Source organism: Chanos chanos, chromosome 7 (genome assembly GCF_902362185.1).
Source record: "Chanos chanos chromosome 7, fChaCha1.1, whole genome shotgun sequence".
Taxonomy (NCBI): Eukaryota; Metazoa; Chordata; class Actinopteri; order Gonorynchiformes; family Chanidae; genus Chanos; species Chanos chanos.
Window position 1 is genome coordinate 34010798 of NC_044501.1, and position 21028 is coordinate 34031825.

General features: G+C 45.8%; 1 protein-coding gene across 4 annotated transcripts in view; it reads left to right on the forward strand.

Annotated features, from left to right (window-relative positions):
- Nucleotides 1-441: 441 nt before the first annotated feature.
- Nucleotides 442-21028, forward strand: part of mark2b (MAP/microtubule affinity-regulating kinase 2b) — a 35886-nt gene continuing 15299 nt past the window's right edge. For all 4 annotated transcript variants that reach the window (XM_030779467.1, XM_030779468.1, XM_030779469.1 and 1 more), the window contains exons 1-12: nucleotides 442-1492; nucleotides 12604-12777; nucleotides 13675-13728; nucleotides 14172-14220; nucleotides 15895-15960; nucleotides 16267-16337; nucleotides 16725-16781; nucleotides 18889-19125; nucleotides 19548-19667; nucleotides 20102-20204; nucleotides 20283-20395; nucleotides 20538-20667. In XM_030779467.1, coding sequence (XP_030635327.1) covers nucleotides 1442-1492; nucleotides 12604-12777; nucleotides 13675-13728; nucleotides 14172-14220; nucleotides 15895-15960; nucleotides 16267-16337; nucleotides 16725-16781; nucleotides 18889-19125; nucleotides 19548-19667; nucleotides 20102-20204; nucleotides 20283-20395; nucleotides 20538-20667 — 1225 coding nt within the window. In that variant the 5' untranslated portion in view covers nucleotides 442-1441. The remainder of the gene's footprint in view (nucleotides 1493-12603; nucleotides 12778-13674; nucleotides 13729-14171; nucleotides 14221-15894; nucleotides 15961-16266; nucleotides 16338-16724; nucleotides 16782-18888; nucleotides 19126-19547; nucleotides 19668-20101; nucleotides 20205-20282; nucleotides 20396-20537; nucleotides 20668-21028) is intronic.

Consider the following 21028-nt stretch of genomic DNA (forward strand, 5'->3'; position numbering starts at 1 on the left):
TACACATTTTCATGAGACCCGCTACCTTATCGAGGCACTAGAAAAACGATTGGTTTGTAAACAATACGATTTTTTTTCTTTTTTTTTTTTGCGGTTGTGACCGCTTGATGTCAGCCTACGTCTTCAGTCCATAGCCTGTAGTTGTACTGCAGCACAGAGGAACGTGGGGGGAAAGTGTTTATGAAAATCGTGGTCTGCAGTCAGTCGCACATTGCGAATGATGCCGAAGTTAGCCGATCCGTCTATGCCTCTGCTTGCGTCGCCCCTCCCATCCCAGCTGTGCCTAGGATCGGCCATGTTACCTCGCGCTTGTTCCGGTATCTCCCCCCGCGCTTCTGCACACACAAGCTGCGCTGCTGCCTGAACGATTCCCTTACACTGACCCTGTCGTTCTCACCCAGTAAGGAAGAAAGCAAGCCACTTAACGTTGCCAATAATGGATTTTACAACTTGACGGCTTCTTTGGATGTTTTGGAAACCTTGCCTTTAAACAAACAACATTTGTCCTCTTACATATCAACGACCATCTTCGAATCACGTAAAAGGGGAATGTGGAGGAGTTGGATTTCTTTGAATTTTTGTCAGTTAAGGTATTGCTCATTTGCTAGGTTGGCTAGCTCACGAGCTAACGCTAGCTAGTCATCGACTGCCTGGATTAGCAGTCTCAATTCCACACCCGACCACAATAGTTATCATGACTTGTTTTTGCTGTGTCCCATCCCTCTTGTACGACCTTTCTTAGTTTCGGTACACTGAAGGAGGCGTTTTGGTTTTTTTCTTTTATTGTTGGCACTGCCTCTTATTTTTTCCGCAGCGAAGGTCGGTCAAATTACACCCGATTCTAATCGGCCTGAAGATTTGAATCATCGGGTTTGATTTTTTCCCAGCCAGTGCTTTTCAAGGAAGAAATCCTCAAAAGCTGTCTGAATATACGTCAGCATTGACTACGTTGGTGTTTGTTTTTATCAAGAAAGTATTTGATAGTTTTGACACGTTGGTGTCCCCTGGAAGACCATGTCGTCTAATCTGTTTTTCAACTAGACCACACATACACCATTGACCAGCTTGTATAAGTTAGTTCGAATACGTGGATTGGCTGCTAGTTTATTTGATTAAACCTACAGGCCAACTGAAACGAAAAAAATCGACTGGGCAACGAATTTAATCGGAATTGGCGGTTTGAAACTTCACACCGTCTTTACCTATTTGAAATGGACACGTACCTCTTGCTAGCAAGCTAACTAATGTGGGATTCAACTTGTTGATCACTGTCTGTGTGGCTAGCTATCAGCTAGCTTGCTAATTTGGACCTTATTTTACTCTTTTTACGTGAAACGAGGATCTCAGGATAGTGTTATCTACTATCACTAAATGTGTGCCCAACTCTAAAAGACTTTTTTTGTTATCCCCGGCCCCAATTTTCGAATATCCCTGACTCAAAATGTCAAGCCGGCCACCATTATTGGCTGTCATCGAAAATTCATCAGGCCAGGTAAGCCTAACCACATATTCTGTTATTAGAAAGTAAATGTAACCGTTAATATACAAAACTGTGTCAGCATTGTTTGTAGTCAACTGAAGATGTTTGTGGAGTGGTACTAGTTGGATTTGTCACTGGGTGCCTTTTCCACGGCAAAGTTTAGCTGCCTATTAGCAGAGTTAACTTGGGTATCTAATCTGCTTGGTACTTTGAGGGCCTAACCTAGCTGGTTAGCGGTTCACTTTTACCCACGCAGAAACCACAGAAATTAGCTTGTAATATTTGTCTGTCACGGACGCACTCATGTCTGACTTTCTAAAAATGGCACCTAGCAAAAATTCATTTTCAGGAAAAAATAAGTGTTTTTAGAACGTCAAACACGCGTTTCGTTGAAAGCTTTGCTCGTGCCCTGTTTGTTCAAGCTCAGCGTCAATGCACTTGGTCAATTTCGCACCTTCGCTTTTGAATCTGCGTTAGAGGTAGTCGTTATGTCTTATCAGCTAACTCGGAAATGCGCACCACAATTTAACAAATGGATTTACGTCATGAGAGGTCTTAAGAGAGTCTGAACTGAAATTCTGTATTTGTACAGAACGAGTGTCTGTGCCCTTTTTGGTCGATCTCTACACCACATTGCTCATTTTGTACAGTGTGGAAGAACGAATCATGTTAGCGCTGGTAAATGCAAAACGTGATGGCTTCAGCAGTGGCAGGTGTCTTCGCATAAGGATGGCCACATGTTAAACGGCTAGCCTGCTAATTTACAAGGAGTTTAATGAGCGGCTTGGCAAGAAATTCAAGGCACAAGATGGGTCAGCGCCTTCTCTCTATGTGCGTGTATCATTTTTCTGTAGTGTCGTGGGAAGCCTCATGCCAACAGCGAGCAGGCTTGAGATTCCCACCTCATTATTATTCGAAGATCAAAGACAGGGTAATTTGGTGGAAGAGATACAGAGGTGAAAATTAAGCTGTTGTGAGGGTGTGTATGGTTACTTTTTTTTCATCCACTGTTTAATCTTCGGTCATATACCTGCATTTCCAACCCGAAAGGTTACTCAGCGTTTCCTGGATGGAATTTGAACTGCAGAGGAAGAAGGAAAGAGATTGTGTGTCCACCAATTGCTGATGCAGTGATGACTAACGCAGAGTTGGATAAATGCGGCAGCTGTCTTGTCAAGTCCTACCTGAGTGCGCGTGCACTTTGGTGATGTAGTGAAAAATAAGCCTTCTCTTTTCTGTCACCTTCCTGTCCACGCTCTTTTTTTTTTCTTTCCTGATATTAAACGAAAGTTCAGAGAGTTCTTCCAATGATTTGCTGTTTTGTCCTTCAGAATGATCAGAACTGCAGTAGAGAGTAATGAAGAGAGAAGTCATTGGTGTTTATTAAACTGTTATGAAGTGGGTGAGCTCTAGTAAACATAATGGGAAGGGACAGTACAGAATTGTTTGTTTATTTTGTCATAAAATATTTTCTTATGACGCTCATCTTTGGAGTATTATACGGTCTGCATAAAAGGCAGGATTCAAGATGCGTGCATTTCAAACAAAATTTCTACATCTACTTGAAAACTGGTCTCATTCTCCCTCTCTGGTGACTTTTGAAAAGTGTACGTTGATGAGGTTTGGGGTAGTTGAGCTGGTTTGTTGTAAATCTGTGATTGGGATTAAGTAACTGTTGTGTACCGTGAAGCACACTAAACCACTGTGGTCAGGACACAGAATGATTGTGTTTGTTATGAATGTATTTTAAGTCAAGGAAGTGTGTTTATAAGACTGTTGTTCAAGGCTTTCAGGAGCTGTCCCTCTCTGTAAAGTTTACGGCTAGCCTAACCAAGCATCCAAAGACTTGGGCCGTTTGGTCATGTTGTGATGTGCGTGTGTGAAAACACACTCTGCTCCACTAAGTGTTGACACCAGGTTTCCATGTCCTTTGCCACCTTACAGTGTGTCTTCACACTGACGACGAGACCCGAAACCGCGAGCTAATGTTACACAGGACAGTTTCCCTTTACCCACAGACACCGATTTAGAGTCAGGGAGAGACCTTATCACCTGTTCCCAAGTCTTCACCCTTCGCCCTTGATTTGTTTCGCTCACTCACACGATTTAGACTGTCACTACAGTCTCCCAAGGGGGCAGTACCTCGATATGTGTGTGATAATCCGGCGTTATGATGTTTTGTTTTTGTTTTTTGTTTTTTTAATTTAAATTGATGTTCAGCGGTGCTGATCATCTGCAGCTGTTTCACCCTTTAGATTCTTAATTGCTGTTGTGCTGGTTTCCTCTAACTGTTCCCCACTGAGGCGAATGGAAACAAAGCTGCTCCAAAAGCAATTGACTCTTTGACAGTGAATGACTGGAGCTGATTTTTAAGAGCCCTGTTAGACAGAAGAGCATCATCTTGGCTTTTATCACAGTCACACTGGCTTATTACCTAAAGAACCGCTGGCCCCCCGGGGGGAACTGAGCAACCAAGTCACATACTTGTGAGCTATTTTCCCATCCGTACTTCTCTAAGCACATAGATGTAGCTTGTCATTAACTTGAACCGTACACTTAAAAAGGCAGTATTTTAGCATGGCAAAAATATACACATGTATCAGTCTTAATTATGTCATCAGAAAAGCTCTGTTTTGTCGTTGCTCTCACTTCTAATAACGTTTGCTCTCGCAACTGAGAACGAGCAACTGAGTCTAAATAGAAAGACGCGACGTTAAGAGGTGACCGGTCGGAGAACAGAGCCGTTCATGGGGGGGGGGGGCTGCGGCTAGTCGAGAGGTTCAAACGAAACCGAACGTCGCTCGGCCGCTCTGTTCTATTCCCCCCGAAAAAAATCTCCCAGCTCCGACAGGATCCCGTCTCTCTCTCTCTCTCTCTCTCTCTCTCTCTCTCTTCCAGCCCCTTTCTGTGACAGCTTAGCACACAGACGTCACTACATGTGTAGCACAGCGCCTGGGAATGAGAATACTGATTCAGTGGCTTCCCATATAAGGTGCCAAGAGCACATATAAATTACTTTATGCTCTCGATGTAAGCATCCATTCACGACCTGTACAGGCAGGGACGCATACAGATGAAGGTAAGTTTTGAACCAAGCTAGACGGTGGAAGGTTTTTAAGTGGATCTTTGTGTGACTCATTCAGTTGTGGACACACAAGGCAGATTATCCGTCAGTGTCTCTGATCGGTCCTGATCTGTAATGCTAGCTCAGGACGCTAATCTGTCTAGTGCTAGTCCGTGCAGGTGCTGTTTTGCTCTAGCGAGATGAAAATGAATTGAGGATTCGTCACGATAAGCTAGGACAGATTATCTCAGTGGTGGAAGGGGGGGAGGAAAAAACACCTCTGGGTTATAACGGTGCAAAGGCTAGTCAGAGCTGCCTTCCCTACATTGATTAATCTCTCACCCGTACAGTCTGACACACTCTCTCTCTCTCTCTCTTTCTCTCTCTCTCTCACACACACACACATATGGAAAGAGCTCACACATGCACACAGGCTTAAAGTGGACTGCAGCTTACCTCACACGCTGGCTACATGTGAAGTATTTTATTATTATTTTTTTTTAATTCCCTGAATTACCAACACATGGAAGCACGTGCGTTTGTTTTGCGCCTCTGTTGTCACAATGTACTTGGAGCCTTTTGCTGTATTGTAATTTTTTTTTTTTTTTTAAAGAGCTTCCTGTTTGCCAGGATTGGCTGTGGTACGGTTTGGATATTAACACACATTTGGCCCCGTGTAGAGCTCATGCAGATGCTGGAGAAGAAGCAAAAATCCCTCCGTTTTTGAGGCTCGGTTGGTTTCCGATTTGCTCACCCTCTCCCCTGTTATATAAATAAAGGCAAACGCTGACAAGAAGAACACTAAGTGATCAGATGAGTCCAAGGGTCATAAAACCATAAAGCTCTTTCTTCCTGTGTGTGTGTGTGTGTGTGTGTCTGCCTGCCTACCTGCCTGCCTGCCAGCCTGCCTGTTACAGTTCATGTGATTCTTAGTCTCTGAACAACACAAATTTTATACTCGCTCTCTAACATCTGTGCGCCTTTGATGTATGGGCTCCCAGTATTGTCGGTGGGAAAGCATAGAGCGTCTGCTCCGCAAACGAGGATTTTCACAGCCTAAATCTGTGTGTCTACACACACCACCACGCCAGGGCATGTGCATGGTTACGCGTGTGTGTGTGTGTGTGTGTGTGCGTGCGTGTGCGTGGGCTGTTTCAGCACGGTGCGAATGTTGCAGCTTCACCTGAGAGCTTTAGCACCTAGCGGCCTTAGACCTCACCTTTACCTCGTCAGAGGACTTTCGCTGTTAAAAGTCCAATATGAAATCAATGATTAATCTGCTATCAGAACCAGTCCGTCAAGTCCATCAGTCTAGGAAGAGATTGGAGGGACTTACATGTTGTCGTATGATCCGCCTTGCGCCCCCCCCCCCCCCCCCCCCCAATGACTGAACGCTTGTGTACACAGAACATCATTTTCCTAACAGCTGGAAATTGATGACCTTTTTTTGGCTTGGATCCTATCTTATTTTTCCATTCGTTTGGGTGTAGCCTTAGACCTTACAACGGAATTTGTTTTGTGTTATGTGGCTACAGTCGTAAGTGGTCTAATTTGGACACCAGACAGATGTAGAGGTAAGTGGAACAGTGGATAAATATGATTTTTTTTGTCCCCCCCCCCCCCCCCCCCCCCCAAAAGACCCGCGCTTTAAGCCAATATGCTAAGCAGGATTAGTGTGAATGCCAGCACTAGCAAACAGCCCACAATCACTCTGTTCTTTTTCCAGTCTCTCTCTCTCTCTCTCTCTCTCTCGCACATACTCCCTCAAAATGATGTTCACTGCTAGCAAACTAAGAAGATGGGGCTGTTTTCTCTCTCTCTCTCTCCCTCCCTCCCCCCTCTCCAATTCACCAGGGATTCCAGCGATAAACGCACACACAAAAATCTGCCACCAAAAATACTTATAATAATAATAAAAAATCTCTCTCTCTCTCTCCCTTCCTTTTTTCGTTTCACATGCAGATCAGAGGACTCAGGGACACACAAGCACAAACAGTCACACACACACTGGCTAAAGTCAGTAGCGAGAGCAACCACACGCACACACAAAGAAACACCGCCACATTGGCTATGGCTGCGCTGGGATGGGATGGGTTTGGTTCGGTTTGGTTGGCTTGGGTGGGGCAGGGTCAAGGAATCCAACCAAAGCTCGGAGTCATCTCTCTTTCAGATGAATAACAGGGACTGAACATCCTCCTGTAATTGGCAGTGGGGGAGCCAACTGTCACCCTCCAATTTTGGAACTCTATCCTTTTCAGCGCGGCTAGTTTATACTTACAGCAGCATTCAGTAAAACCTGCCAATAAAGCCAAGGGTAGCTTTCATCTAATAAAAAAAAAAAAAAAGCAACTATTAAACAAGGGGCGTAGGAGAATACGTTTGACCAGGCCTGTGCCCCTTGAGAGCTGCCACCATAAAGAGCTTTGACTTCTCCACTGATCAGACCTCTCCCTCCCTAATGCATTCGTGTTTGAGAGCAGAACGGGATCATGGGTAACTGCGGATTCTCTCTCTCTCTCTCAGTTTTTCTCTGACCTTCAGCTAGTTTAACAGGGTTCATAATTACACAGTGCTTCGCATTTTTTCACTGCTTCACTGTACAACAGCTCTAACCCCACCAAGCCAGCCAAAGTCCCACACAAGGCACTGTGCTGAGAAGTGTGTGTGTGTGTGTGTGTTTAAACAGGCCTTTCCGGTTGAGCTAGATTAGAAGATGACTGGAGGGAGTGGCATGGCCTTCTCTCTGTTCTTGTGTATCTTACGTCATTCAGGTGTGTTTTTGTGTGTGTACTCTGGCGTTTGTGAGAGAGGTGAGTCAGCGCTGCCTGTTTTGACCAATCGTTCAATGGTCAGTTTGTCTTAAATTGGAATTTTATCTCTCTGACTTTTGTTTTTTGTTTTTTTTTTCTCGGGGGGGGGGGGGGGGGGGGGGGGGGGCGTGAGGCTGCCTTTAGTTTTTTTTTTTTTTTTTTTTTGCTTTGACACTTTACGTTTTCTCTTTCCCCTAGTCGGTCTCTCTTAACGAATTCTCACAAAGGCTGCAGTTAAAATAGCCCGTGTGTGTGTGTGTGAGAGAGAGAGAATGAGAAAATGTGGTTGGGGTTAGAAGACAGTCTGGCAGATCATGTTGATGCTCCTGTTATCAGTTCTTGAAATCTTTGTCTCAGATACTTTTCTTATTAATTTCAACTTTAGCTTAATCTGGCCCTGTGGTTGTCTCTCACTCTCTGTCTCTACCTGTGGTTGTCTCCCTCTCTCTGTCTCTACCTCTCTGTCACATTACTGTCTTGTCTCGCTCTCTTTCTGTGTTGGAAAAAAACGGTCACAGGAAGGTGTTGACACAAAAACACACACACACACACATGCACACAGAGTTATTGTGTGCTGAAGGGCGCCCTCCTGAGATGTTTTAAATGTGCAAACATACATGTCCACTGTATGTTGGTGTGTGTGTGTGGGATGTTGAGTTCTCTCATGCTGTTTGTCACTCATACTTGCTCCCTAAGGCTTTGCTTGTCACAGAGGCTGTGCATACTTAGTTTATTTGTAAGCTGTTGACAGTTTTCTGACACAGGAAGAGAAGCGGACGGGGGGGGGGTTAGAAGAAGAGAGGGAAAAGGAGAAGGGAATGAGGAGAGAGAGAGAGAGAGAGCGTGTCCAGCTGCTCTCTATTTGTGTCCTTGCTGTCGCCGTGCTCAGTTTGAAATAGACGCAGTGTGATATTTATACCCTGATGCTTTACCTACAGGCTCCTTTATCTCTCTCTCTCTCTCTCTCTCTTCCCCCTTACTCTGTTCATTCATCCATCCTTCCCTCAGTTTATCATGCTGTTTATACTCCTCTCTCTTGGGTTCCAAACTGTGGTTGCGGGACAGGCAGTGTTCAGTAGCACTCACTGACACAACCTTTCTTTCTGTTTGTCTGTCTGTCTTTTCATTTTTCTTTCTTTCTTTCTTTCTTTCTTTGTTTTTCTTTTTCTTTCATTTCCTTCTTTCTTCCTCTCCATGTGTCTCTCTCTCTCTTGCCCATGCTCTGTGAGCTTATGCATACATGCTAGTGTTGGTATTAAACTGCGACTCAGCGTAGCAGCCTGGTGTCAGAGCTCGAGGCACTGTGTGTGTTTGCGTGTGTGTGTCAGAGCACAGGGCACTTTGTGTGTGTGTTTGTGTGCGCGTGCACACGCATGTCTGAGCACAGTGCACTGTGTGTGTGCTTGTGTCAGTGTCAGAGCATAGGGCACTGTGTGGGTGTTTGTGTGTGTGCGTGTGTGTGTGTCCACGCGCGCGCACGCGCGCGCACGTGTGTGTGTGTCAGAGCACAGGGCACTGTGTGCGTGCGTGTGTGTATCAGAGCACAGGGCACTGTGTGCGTGCGTGTGTGTATCAGAGCACAGGGCACTGTGTGCGTGCGTGTGTGTATCAGAGCACAGGGCACTTCTTGTCCAGATTTACAAAACTTAGACAGGCCATGTGGGTGTGTGAGGGCATGCCGGCCTGTCTTTGTCTATGCTGCTGTGGATTTGTTTGGATATTTTATGAAAATGCATCGAGGTTTGTGTCGGAATAGGACTCTTTTTTTCATAAACTGTTAATGTGTATGAGAGAGAGACGGGAGAGAACAAGCGAGAGAGTGGGAGTGTGTGTTTGCGTGTAGGTGGTGAGGTATTTTTAGTGCTCCTTCATCGTGACTCTCGCTGCCTGTGACTGCTTCCTTGTGTCTGTGTGAACGTGCATGCTCGTGGGTAATTTCGACGCTTTGAGGAAGAGAACATCGAGCGTTCAGGTGCGTTGTGTTTTCGGGAGACGGGAGGAGGAGAACGAGAGGGCTTCATTTTAAAACAAGGGGAGAAGGAGAGAGGAAGAACAAGAGCGATATTGTAAGGAGAAGAAAAGAGAGGTGCGAGATAGCGTGAGGGCCGCTCACAGCATACGACTGGTCGCCATGGCAACGCGGCAATCACGACCCAGCGTCTGTTTTTTTTTTGTTGTTTTTTTTTTCCCTAAAGGAACGACACAGCGTCCCCTGCGTTATGTCTACGTTTCAGCCGTTAGACTGAAGTCAAGTTTTGTGCTCCAACTGTTTCCAACACACACACACACACACACAGCAGACTTTTTTTTTTTTGTATGGGAAGTGTGTGTTGAGAAACGGCGGGGAAGGTCACATCTAATGAGAGCCAAGTCAGAACAGGCCTAGCCTAGCCCAGCCCTGCCATGCTATGTTTCTGAAGGATTAGCTCAAGAGGAGCTTAGCACAGCACAGCACAGCACTGCAGTCACTGTTCCAGTAGCCAAACCATCTCAACCCCCCTCCCCCGCCCCTTAAAATCAACCCATTCAGCTCCTCTTTAGCCACTCTCCAAACCTCCCAATTGTTACCAAACACCAGACAGACAAATCAGCGTGTAGAGGATTCAGGCTGGTGTCCAGTGGAGGAGGAGAAGTAGACAGGGGAAAATAGCCAGGGAAGGAGCTGTCAGCTTGACTTTTTTTTTTTATGACCACAGACTGTTGGGGATCATGTGGAAGACTGTTAAAGTGGACATAAGCAGAGAATCGTACGCGCTATTGTACCGCATTTCAGCGATAAAGAAAGGAAATGATTTCTCACAAGGGAGGGAAAAATGGATGGAGGAGGTTTAGAAAGAGATGTTTGTTGAAGACAGAGAGATGGAGAGATGAGAGGAAGGAAGGAGGTTTAAAGAGAGAGAGAAAGAGAAAGAGAAAGAAACAGCGTGTAGCCAGGGGGGCGGGAAGAGCCTGTTTGCTTTTGTGTCTGTGTGTGGGTGTGTGTGTGTGTTTCTGTGTGTGTGTGTGTGTGTGCGTGTGCGTGCGTGTGTGTGTGTGAGGAAAGGGGAGAGCGAAATGAAAGAGAGAGAAAAAGAATGAAAGAAGGTTTGTTATCTGTATGTGTGCCTCTGAAGCGGGTTAAGAAGGTAAAGATTTCTTTTAGATGTGCACCACACAGTCAGCTGGGTTGTTAAGTGTTGGATACAGTTCTTTTTTTACATACGTGTGTGTGTGTGTGTGTGTGTGTGCGCGGGTGCGCATGCGCAAGGCGATGATGTAACTTCCACCCACACCAGCCTGGTTTATGTTTATATCAGCAGTGTAAAATGACATGGGCATATTCAACACCCGGACACACAACACACACACACACACTCTCAGACTTACAAGGTGTCAGCACTCTTTGGTGTTTATGCCCAAGTGTCAGGATTTTGGACCTCGGAATCATGAGAGAGAGAGAGAGAGAGAGAATGAGAGTGTGTGTGACAGTGTGTGTGTGTGTGTGTGTGTGTGTGTGATACCCTCTAATGCCAGAAGTTCTTGCCTCTGTTTGCCTGTCAGCACTCTGTCAATCTCTACCTCTCTCTTTCCATGCTCTGACCTTTGCTGTCTGTCTTGGCTCACTGTACCTGTGAACCATACACACACACACACACACACACACACACAGACAGTCTTTCATTCAGACACATGTGTGGGCATGTGTGTTTGTGGCTTGTGTTTCTCACGCTGAGGGTTAACTGTTCACTCATACCGCAGCAGCGACCTGATCAGACATCATGTGCAGCTAGTTTAAAAAAATAAACAATGATGTGTGTGTGTGTGTGTGATTTTTTTTTTTTTAAGGGTATAAGGAACATTGTGCATGCGTGACTGTGTGTGTGTGTGTGAATGTTAGGGTTTTTTTTTTATGCATCTTTCTGCATGCACCATTTTAGACAATGACGTCAAGCTTAAGTGCACTCCTTTGAACTCTGATCAAGTTAGGCTTTGAAGATGTAGCCGTCCAACTACAGTGTTTTGGTATGCGGTCAGCTGTTGGAGAGACACAACCTCAAACACACACACACACACACACACACACAGTAAGAGATTTGCCCTGAAGACCTGGAGTGTCATATAGTTGCCAAATATCATCCTTACCAAACCTCTGTGTCTGGTTTAGTGTGTGGTATGAAGAAAGAACAAAACCACTGTGTAATAGCATCTGTTACGCCCTGTTTATGTTTGTGTGTGTGTTTGTGTGTGTGTGTGTGTGTTAATCTTTGAGTGAGGGCATGTCCATCACAGAGAGCAGGAGATTACGCTGAGTGAGTTTCTTAATTTAAACACATCTGTAGTGTGGAGATTATGAGATCACAAGAGCCCACATGAGCACTTGTGTGTTTGTGTAGTGTTCAGCCTTTCTGTGTATCCGTCCAGTTGCAAGCCTGTGTATGTATGTGTTATGTTTGTTTCAGGTTGTGCACCAGATGGGCCAGCATTAATCTAATCTGTGTGTTTCTGTGGCCTTGTAATGTGCTAAATTGGATGGATTGGGATTTTAGTTCAGTTTGGAATTGGATTTGGAGCTGATTCTGTGAGATTAGGGGAGGTTTTAGGAGTTAAAAAACATCTCTGAACCAAATGCTCGCTTATGAGATTACCCTTTTTTGTGGTGTTCAACGCTGTGCTTTTCTGTTAGAATGATTCGTTCTCTTTCTGTTTCCTTTTTTCTCTCTGCACACCTCTTTTCTCTTTTCTTCCCCTCTGATCTGCTGTCAGTTCTCTGTTTTTCTCTCTCTCTCTCTCTCTCTCTCTCTCTTTTTTTCTTTTTGGTGATACACACAAAAACCATTATATTTCAACTGAAGTGTGAAGCACAGGACATAGCTTACAGGATAGTAAAAGATGCCGCTTCTCTGTCAGTATTTCTCTCTCTCTCTCTCTCTCTCTCTCTCTCTCTGTCTTCCTTTCTCTCTATCTCTGTGTGTGTGTGTGTGTTGTGAATCAGGTCTCATCTCTCTGGAGCCTGCCCTCCTCTGTGATCCCTGATGAGAAGTGTCACACACACACACCCTCAGTAACACATGCCTGTATAAACATGACTATAAACACACTGCTGTGGAAAGGGGGGAGGGGGGGTGTGTGACCATGGCCACTGAAGTCACCCTTTCACTGTCTCCTCTAAAATATGTATAAATGTGAACTGGGGAGTAATGTTTGTTTTTGTTTTGTTTTTTTTTTTTTTCCTTTCTCTCGTTCTGTCTCTCTCCTCTCCCCGTGCACAGCCCCACTCCGACTCCAAAGCGGGTGGCCGCCCCAACATGCCGCGGTGCCGGAACTCGGTCGCCACGACGGCAGACGAGACCCCTCACATCGGCAACTACCGACTACTGAAGACCATCGGAAAGGGCAACTTCGCCAAGGTCAAACTGGCCCGACACGTCCTAACGGGCAAAGAGGTAACCCAATCCCTGGCTAGCGCTCTATCCATCCATCCCTCCATCTCTCCAGCTGTTCTGTCAGTCTGGGCTCGCATTCCACAGATACCGTACCCCAAACACTCACAGGTTTCGTTAAAAAGTTGATAAATGTCCGTTTGCTGTCGTTTCGCGGCATCGCCACGGCAACGGTTAGCGGAGTTATCTGAGACTGTTGTTTTGTCACTTGCTTTGTTTGTCCAGTTGGGCCCCCGAGTCCCATATGCTGTTTTGTGGTGTGTGTGTGTGTGTGTGTGTGAGTGTGTGGACTGTAGGCTCTGTCAGCGTGTGACCGCACACCACCTGACAACCTCATAACACTCCTTGTGAACCCCCCCCCAGAGAGAGAGAGGAGGAGAGAGAGTGAGAAAGAGGAGTGTAGGGGAGAGAACAACAGAGAGAGGGAGTGAGAGTCGCGAGTCCCTAAAAAAAGGAACGAGACAGAAACAATCGCACCCTAACTGAGTCTCCTTCTCGCCTAGAGGACAAGCGGAGCACGTTGTCCGAATACAAAATTCTTTTTTTTTTAAATTCTCGCGGTACATCTGCCAAGTGAGGTTTGATTACTGCAACACGATTCTAGTTCTCATTACATAAGTCCCCCAATCTGCCTTCCAAGTTACCATAACACAAAACCCACATGCAGTGAGTGTAGGATATGGCCCCAAATCAGAAATGTATGAGTCATGGCTTTTCATATTGAGATGCATTGCCAGCATTAAAGATCTAGGCCATTGCTGTGTTGATATGCATGATGTGTAAGGCTCTGTAAGAGACAGTGTGTGTGTGTATGTGTGGGTTTGAGTGTGTGTGTGTGTGTGTGTGTGTGTGTGTGCTACTTCAGCTGTGCTCAGAACCCTTTTCTCTTTGGGTTTTCAGGTAGCGGTGAAGATCATAGACAAGACGCAGCTGAACTCTTCCAGTCTTCAAAAAGTAAGTCTGCAAATGTGTTCGGCACAGTCTACCAGCCCCCTTTCTTTCTCTCCCCCTCCCCACCTCCCTCCCTCTGTCTGCTCAGACAGTTCCTCTGTGTATCTCTGGAGGAGAAGAGTTGTAATCACAGGAAGCATAGATGACTGATTTGGGCTGTGAGAGCCTGGGTGGGTCCACTTTTCTCCCGTGCTGTCTCTCAAATCCGTCACGTAAAGATGAACTCGTTTTACACTGCAAAACCGCCGTGATTAAGACTTACTGTTCCCTTGTACTGTGACAGCGCATCAAACATGAGTTACTGAGACTTGTCATTCAGCCACCACTGACTACAAAATAGACTTCTGTTTGCTAGTTCTTGCTGTCTTCTTTCTACCTTTTTTGTTTGTTTGTTTGTTTGTTTTTTAACTCTTCCCTCCGTTCTTTTTCTCCCTCACCTGTTTCAGCTCTTCCGGGAAGTGAGAATCATGAAGCTTTTGAATCACCCAAACATAGGTGAGTGAGTCTTTTGAGAAACACGAGCGAACGGGTCTGGAGTAGATGAGTGTGGGTGAAGCGAGTGAGGTTTTTTTCTGAGTCGACTGGAGCTTCAGTCGGTTCATTTGACCGGTTTCGCATCTGCAGTGACGCTCAATCTGTGGTTAATCCTGTATGTGTCACGGTTAGCGTTAGACACTGTTGGTAAATCCGTGTGTGTGTGTGTGGACATGATAGACACTGTAGGTGTCTTTAGTAGTGTATTTGTGCACACCTTCACTGGCCTTGGAGTGTGTGCCAGTAAAAAACTATTAGTGTGTCTGTGTGTCTCTGTGTGTGTGTGTGTGTGTGTGTGTGTGTGTGTGTGTGTGTGTGTGTCTGTCTCTGTGTGTGTGTGTGTGTGTGTCTGTCTCTGTGTGTGTGTGTGTGTGTGTGTGTCTCTGTGTGTGTGTGTGTGTGTGTGTGTCTCTGTGTGTGTGTGTGTGTGTGTGTGTCTCTGTGTGTGTGTGTCTCTGTGTGTGTGTGTCTCTGTGTGTCTCTGTGTGTCTCTGTGTGTGTGTGTGTGTGTGTCTCTGTGTGTCTCTGTGTGTGTGTGTGTGTGTGTCTCTGTGTGTGTGTGTGTGTCTCTGTGTGTGTGTCTCTGTGTGTGTGTGTGTGTGTGTGTGTGTGTCTCTCTCTCTGCGTGTGTGTGTGTGTGCACCCTCAGTGGCCTCGGTAAAGACGATTCCTCATTAGCACAGCGTCTCTTCCTCATAAATTTCAAAGCTTAAGTATGAAACGAAAGCCCCAACGCGCTTTGAGCATTCGGAAAGAAAGGAATGAAAGGCCAATGTGCTTCTCTTTTCAGCCTTTCTCTAATAAACACCAGACAGAACCTAGACTTGAAACAGAGAGAGAGAGAGGAAGAAAGAGAGAGACAGAGAGAAGAAGAGAGAGAGAGAGACAGAGAGAGTGCTGTGTACTCTCACCCTCTTTAGTGATCCACTGTTTGCCGCCTGATCAAGAGGCCAGGCCAACAGACCTTATTACCCCACTTCTGACCATACGGAAATCCTCAACCAATAATCAAACCACCTGTACGGCGCTCTAACCATTTATATTCTCATTTAAACCTCAGTGAAGTCATAAGGGTTTTTTTTTTTCTTTTGATTTACCTCGTGCATAGCTTGAGCTGACAGTTTTGTTATGGAGAAACGTATGTTTAGGTTATAGTGCTTCAGTTTGGAATCCCTTTAGGAAGGTATTACTGATGAAGTGTTGACGTTTTGTCCACAGTTGCATTAAGACTCGTGCTGTGTTTGTACTTGCTTTGTGTAGACAGAGGCAAACAGGTGAGATGGATGTGATTTATTCCGAACCCTAATGCGCTTTACATGGAAAAGGATTAGCTCACCTCAGGCTCCTCCCGACAGCCTGTAATACATCCATATTTCTGAGTAGGGCTTCCATCGGACGACTGGAATTTCGTTTTGTTTTTTTTTCTCTCCCATTGAGAGTGGATTGTGATTGGGGGTCAGGGCTGAGGTGGGGGGTAGTCGCCTGTTCCTCTTTTGACCTGTGTGTGTGTGTGTGTGTGTGTGTATACCCTCCCTTCCAAGAACGTTTTGTTTGTTTTGACTGATGATGTTGATCAGTTTTGACTCATGGTATTTTTTGTCTTTCCTAACTAACTCTCTCTCTCTCTCTCTGCAGTGAAGTTATTTGAGGTGATCGAGACGGAGAAGACGTTGTATTTGGTTATGGAGTACGCCAGCGGAGGTTAGTGGGCAGAGGGAGCTGAGCCCTGTCGTCTGAGATCTTATCAAAAACACAGGATCTCTCTCTCTCTTTTTTTTTTTTTTTTTTTCAGAGCACTTTAAACACCCTGCACAGATAATCTCATGCTCTCTGATGCATCCCTCCTCTCTCTTCTACCACTTCCTTTCCTTTCTTCTTCACCCCCCCCCCCTCTTTATTTCTCATGCCTGTCCTTCCTCCTCCCTCTTGTCTTCCAATATCTGCTCTCTCTCTCTCTCTCTCTCTCTCTCGCTCTCGCTCTCTCTCTCTCTTTCTTTTCTCTCCTAGGAGAAGTGTTTGATTACCTCGTCGCTCACGGGAGGATGAAAGAGAAGGAAGCCCGTGCCAAATTCAGACAGGTAGGGGAGGGGTGTGTGTGTGTGAGAGTATGTCTGTATGTGTATGTGTGTGTGTGAGTGAGAGTATGTGTGAGTATGTCTCTATGTGTGTGTGTGTGTATGTGTGTGTGCGCGTGCCTGCCTGTGTGTGACTGTATCTTCCTGTCTCTGAGGGAATTGTGAGAGAGACATAACACACACACTCATTAGTTCTGTTGTGTACATATGCGTGGATGACAGCTTAATTACTTAATGTGTCCATTAGATTAGTTCAGGTCCTTCGTGCGACCTAGATAACTTCACGTCCATCCACTACCCTGGCTCTGTAGTTCAGTAACCTCTCTCTCTCTCTCTCTTTCTCTCTCCCTCTCTTTCTCTCTCTCCTTCTCTCTCTTTCTCTCTCTGTAGATTGTCTCTGCTGTGCAGTACTGCCATCAGAAGTGCATTGTCCACAGGGACCTAAAGGTGAGGATAAAATCTTTTGCCTGAATCCTGTGTGTTGGCCACATGTGTTCTGACTTCAGGAAATTCACGCACATGTGACACACACATTACAAGCTCCTCCAGACCCAGATCTGGACTTAAACTCTTCAGTGCATTTGTGTGTGAAAGCATTACAATCACCTAAATGAATCAGGAAATCCTCTGATTACACGTTAAGATCTTCCTCCAACACACACACACATACTTGACTATGTGACTCTTTAGTTGTACATCGGGATTACCTTATTTGGCAGAAAGAGAAGTTCGCCTCTGGTTTAACTGTATTGCCCCTACAGAGCGCTGAAACATACCCTTATCAACTGTTCTCGGTTTTACAGTCCTACAATAACATACTCGCCCCACCCCGTTTCCATGACAATGCGCTGCACACGTGCCTCCATTTCCATGCCTCATTGGTCCAAAGACCTGTCAGTCTGAACTTTGAACTTTCACGTTAATCACAGTCACTTTGCCTTGGTTGCTTATTACTCCCCCTCCATTCATCTCGAGAAACCTGGTGTTAGAAGGCATTAGATTAAAGTTTATCCCCACGCAGACTCACGCTCTCTCTCTCTCTCTCTCTCTCTCGCTCGCTCTCTCTCTCTTTCTCTCACACACATGCACACACACACACACACACACACACACACACACACACACACACACACACACAGTCTGGTTCTTTCAGTTCTGTAACTCTGGTCAAGAGTAGATTACCACAAAGCTCTCTCTCTCTCTCTCTCTCTCTCTCTCTTTTTGCCCAGACTGTTAAAACCGCCTGTAGGTTATGGCCTTTCAGATCACAGGCATGCACACACAGAACAGCATAGGATCCTGAATGTGACAGAATCTCCTTTAGAACACACACACACACAAACCATTTCAGCTGCCACACGTCTGTGATCCTGAAGAGGCAGATAATGGTTACCAGACTGCCACTAAAATATAGGATTAAGAATAATGATAAGATTACAGCAACTTTAGCCGTCACTCTCAATACGGTTCGTAAGCTTTAGCGCGCCTCTGACAGAGGTGCGCGTCACGTACACGGGCACGACCCGACCGAAATCCGGCGAGCCAGTACAGCACGACACTGCGTGGACAAATCAGAACAAGTGCTAGCGCGTTAAGCTAAAGACTGCCGACACTGGCTCAGTTTACAACAACTCTTTTATTTTCAGGGAATGATGTCACCGTTCCAGCCTACGCACTCCCTCTCACTCGCGCCACCAACTAAGCTGCACTTCCTTCGTTTTTTTTTTTGTTTTTTTTAACAGCATAAACGACTATTACCAGGTTCATATGCAGGGCTGCCTGTCGCTCATATTGAAGGTGTTTGGTCTACTAGTGGAAAAGCTAAAAAAAAAAAAAAAAGCATGGCATCGTCTGTAATTTGATTGGTTACTGTCAATATATCCTGGCAGATGGCTGGCTTGCTCTCTCTCTCTCTCTCTCTCTCTCTCTCTTTCACACTCTCTCTCTCTCTCTCTCTCTCTTCTGCTTGGTGGTTCGGCATGATCGGTGTTAGCAGCTGTCAGCTGAATGTTGTGAAAGTTCAGCCGTGTCGCAGGGTAATATTTAACTCCGCGCTCACCGAGGAGTTAGCGCCCAGCATCTGTTGCCTGGCAACGCGGCCTTCCAGCTCGGCGAAGTTGGTGGATAAACATTTTACTGGCAGAGATGAGGGTGCTGATGCATCAACACGGCGCAGTTCAAAAAAAAAAAGAAAGAAAAGAAAAGAAGGAGATGAGGCAGAGGAAAGAACTCATTAAGTTATGAAAAACACCTGGAAGGGACGAGAAGGATAGAGTGAGAGAAACAGTGGGAAAAACAGACAGCACAGATATGAAAGACAGAGCAGAGCACTTGGAAACGGGAAGAGGAAGAAAGGTGCGGAAGAAAAGTGAAAATGAAAGAGAGACAAAGCTGCGGAACGCGTTTTTGTTTTTGTTGTTGTTGTTGTTGTTGTTGTCTTTTTACGTATCTCATTCTCACCCCACTGTCTGCCACTCTCAAGCTCTTCCACTCAAAAACTCTCTTCCTCAGATACTGTAATAATCCCCCCCCCCCTTCCTCTGTTTATCTCTAGGCTGAGAACCTCTTGCTGGACGCTGATATGAACATTAAAATCGCAGACTTTGGCTTCAGTAACGAGTTTACGGTGGGGAACAAGTTGGACACGTTTTGCGGCAGCCCTCCGTACGCGGCCCCCGAGCTCTTCCAGGGCAAGAAGTACGACGGGCCGGAGGTGGACGTCTGGAGTCTGGGCGTGATCCTCTACACGCTGGTCAGCGGCTCCCTGCCCTTCGACGGACAGAACCTGAAGGTGACGGAGGTGTAGAGGAAAGGACGGGGGGGGGAGATAGAGAACAGAAAAGTGTGGGGCAGACTCAGCAGTGGCGTTACGTTGTTCACGTGTACCTGTGAAGGTCGTTCCGTCGCTTGGGTTTTTTTTTTAAACAGCCTGTTGTCTCTTTCGTACTCGTGACTCCTTTTTTTTTTAAATTTGTTTGTTTGTTTGTTTGTATTTATTTATTGATTGTTTTGTTTTTTCTTTTTTGTCTGCCACCTCCTTTCCCCCTCTGTCTGTTCTTTCCCTCTTTCCAACTCTGTCTCTCTCACTCATTTTGTATTTCACTACCTCTGCCACCTTTTCGCTCCCTCTCTCTTATTCTCCCTCTCTCTCTCTCTCTCTCTCTCCCCCCCCTCTCTTATTCTCACTCTCTCTCTCCCCGCTCTGTCTCTTAGGAGTTGCGTGAGCGGGTATTGAGGGGGAAGTACAGAATTCCCTTTTACATGTCTACAGACTGTGAGAATCTGTTGAAGAAGTTCCTCATCCTCAACCCCACTAAGAGAGGCAGTCTGGAGGTGAGTTTAGCCTGACCTGCTGCAGCATCTCCACTGCACTACCTAATGGCGTTCATTATCTCCACTGCACTACCTAATGGCATCGAGAGCATTAGTAAATGAAGAAGAATGGAAAGTCCCTGACAACAGACCGGTCCTGCACTCTGAAAGCGTCTCGTCTCAGCCCCTGAAAAGCAGCTGATTTGTCGGGATTTTCCCGCCGTGTTTCTGTTGAGATTTCCCTCTGTCCACTGCTGTGCTTTATGTGCTGTCTCCTTTTGGTTTTGTTTGTTTTGTTTTTGGTTGTTTGTTTGTTTGTTTTTTTACTCTTTTTTTTTTTTTTTCTTCCCTTTTTTGTACCGTGCTCTGCTTCATCTTTCTGTCCTCCTACTACCTCTCCCTCCCTCCTCTCTCTCTCTCTCTCTCTCTCTCTCTTTCTCTGCTCTTGCTCTCAGCAGCAGATAATGAAGGATCGCTGGATGAATGTCGGACATGAGGATGACGAGCTGAAACCCTACATTGAACCTGAGCCTGACTACAAGGACCCTAAGAGAACAGGTGTGTGTCTGACAGAGAATCTCTGCACGGTGTGTGTGTGTGTGCGTCCTCTCTAACGCTGTCCTTGTGTCTGCTCAGATATCATGCTTCAAATGGGCTATTCTCAAGAAGAGATCCAGGACTCACTGGTGAACCAAAAATACAATGACGTCATGGCAACCTACCTGCTGTTGGACTATAGAAACTCAGAGGTACACACACACGCATTTTAGGAACTGTGCTGGCCAATAATACTGCAAACCACACACAGCACATGCAGTCTACCACAGATGTGCATAAACACACACGACGTGACTTGGTGTTGATGGATCGTCTGATGTGTTTGACGTTCAGCTGGACGAGGGAGTCAACGTGCAGCTGAAACCACGCCCCGACCTCACAAACAGCAATGCCCCCTCACCCCCTCACAAGGTACAGCGTAGTGTGTCATCCAATCAGAGGCCTCGGAGACCAACGGATCAAAGTGAGTCATGAGACGGGTTTGACCTTTGACCTGCTCTTCATTCCTCTCCCTTACGTCGCTCTGCATCAGACCAACTAAATCTGAATTCTCTCTCTCTGTCTGTCTCTCTCTTCTTCTCTCTCTCTCTCTCTCTCTCTCTCTCTCTTCCTCTTCTTCTTCTTCTCTCTCTCTCTGTCTCTCTCTTCTTCTTCTTCTTCTTCTTCTCTCTCTCTCTCTGTCTCTCTCTCTTTCTCTCTTCTTCTTCTTCTTCTTCTCTCTCTCTCCTTCTTCTTCTTGTTCTTCTTCTTCTTCTTCTTCTTCTTCTTCTTCTCTCTCTCTGTCTCTCTCTTCTTCTTCCTCTTCTCTCTCTCTCTCTCTCTCT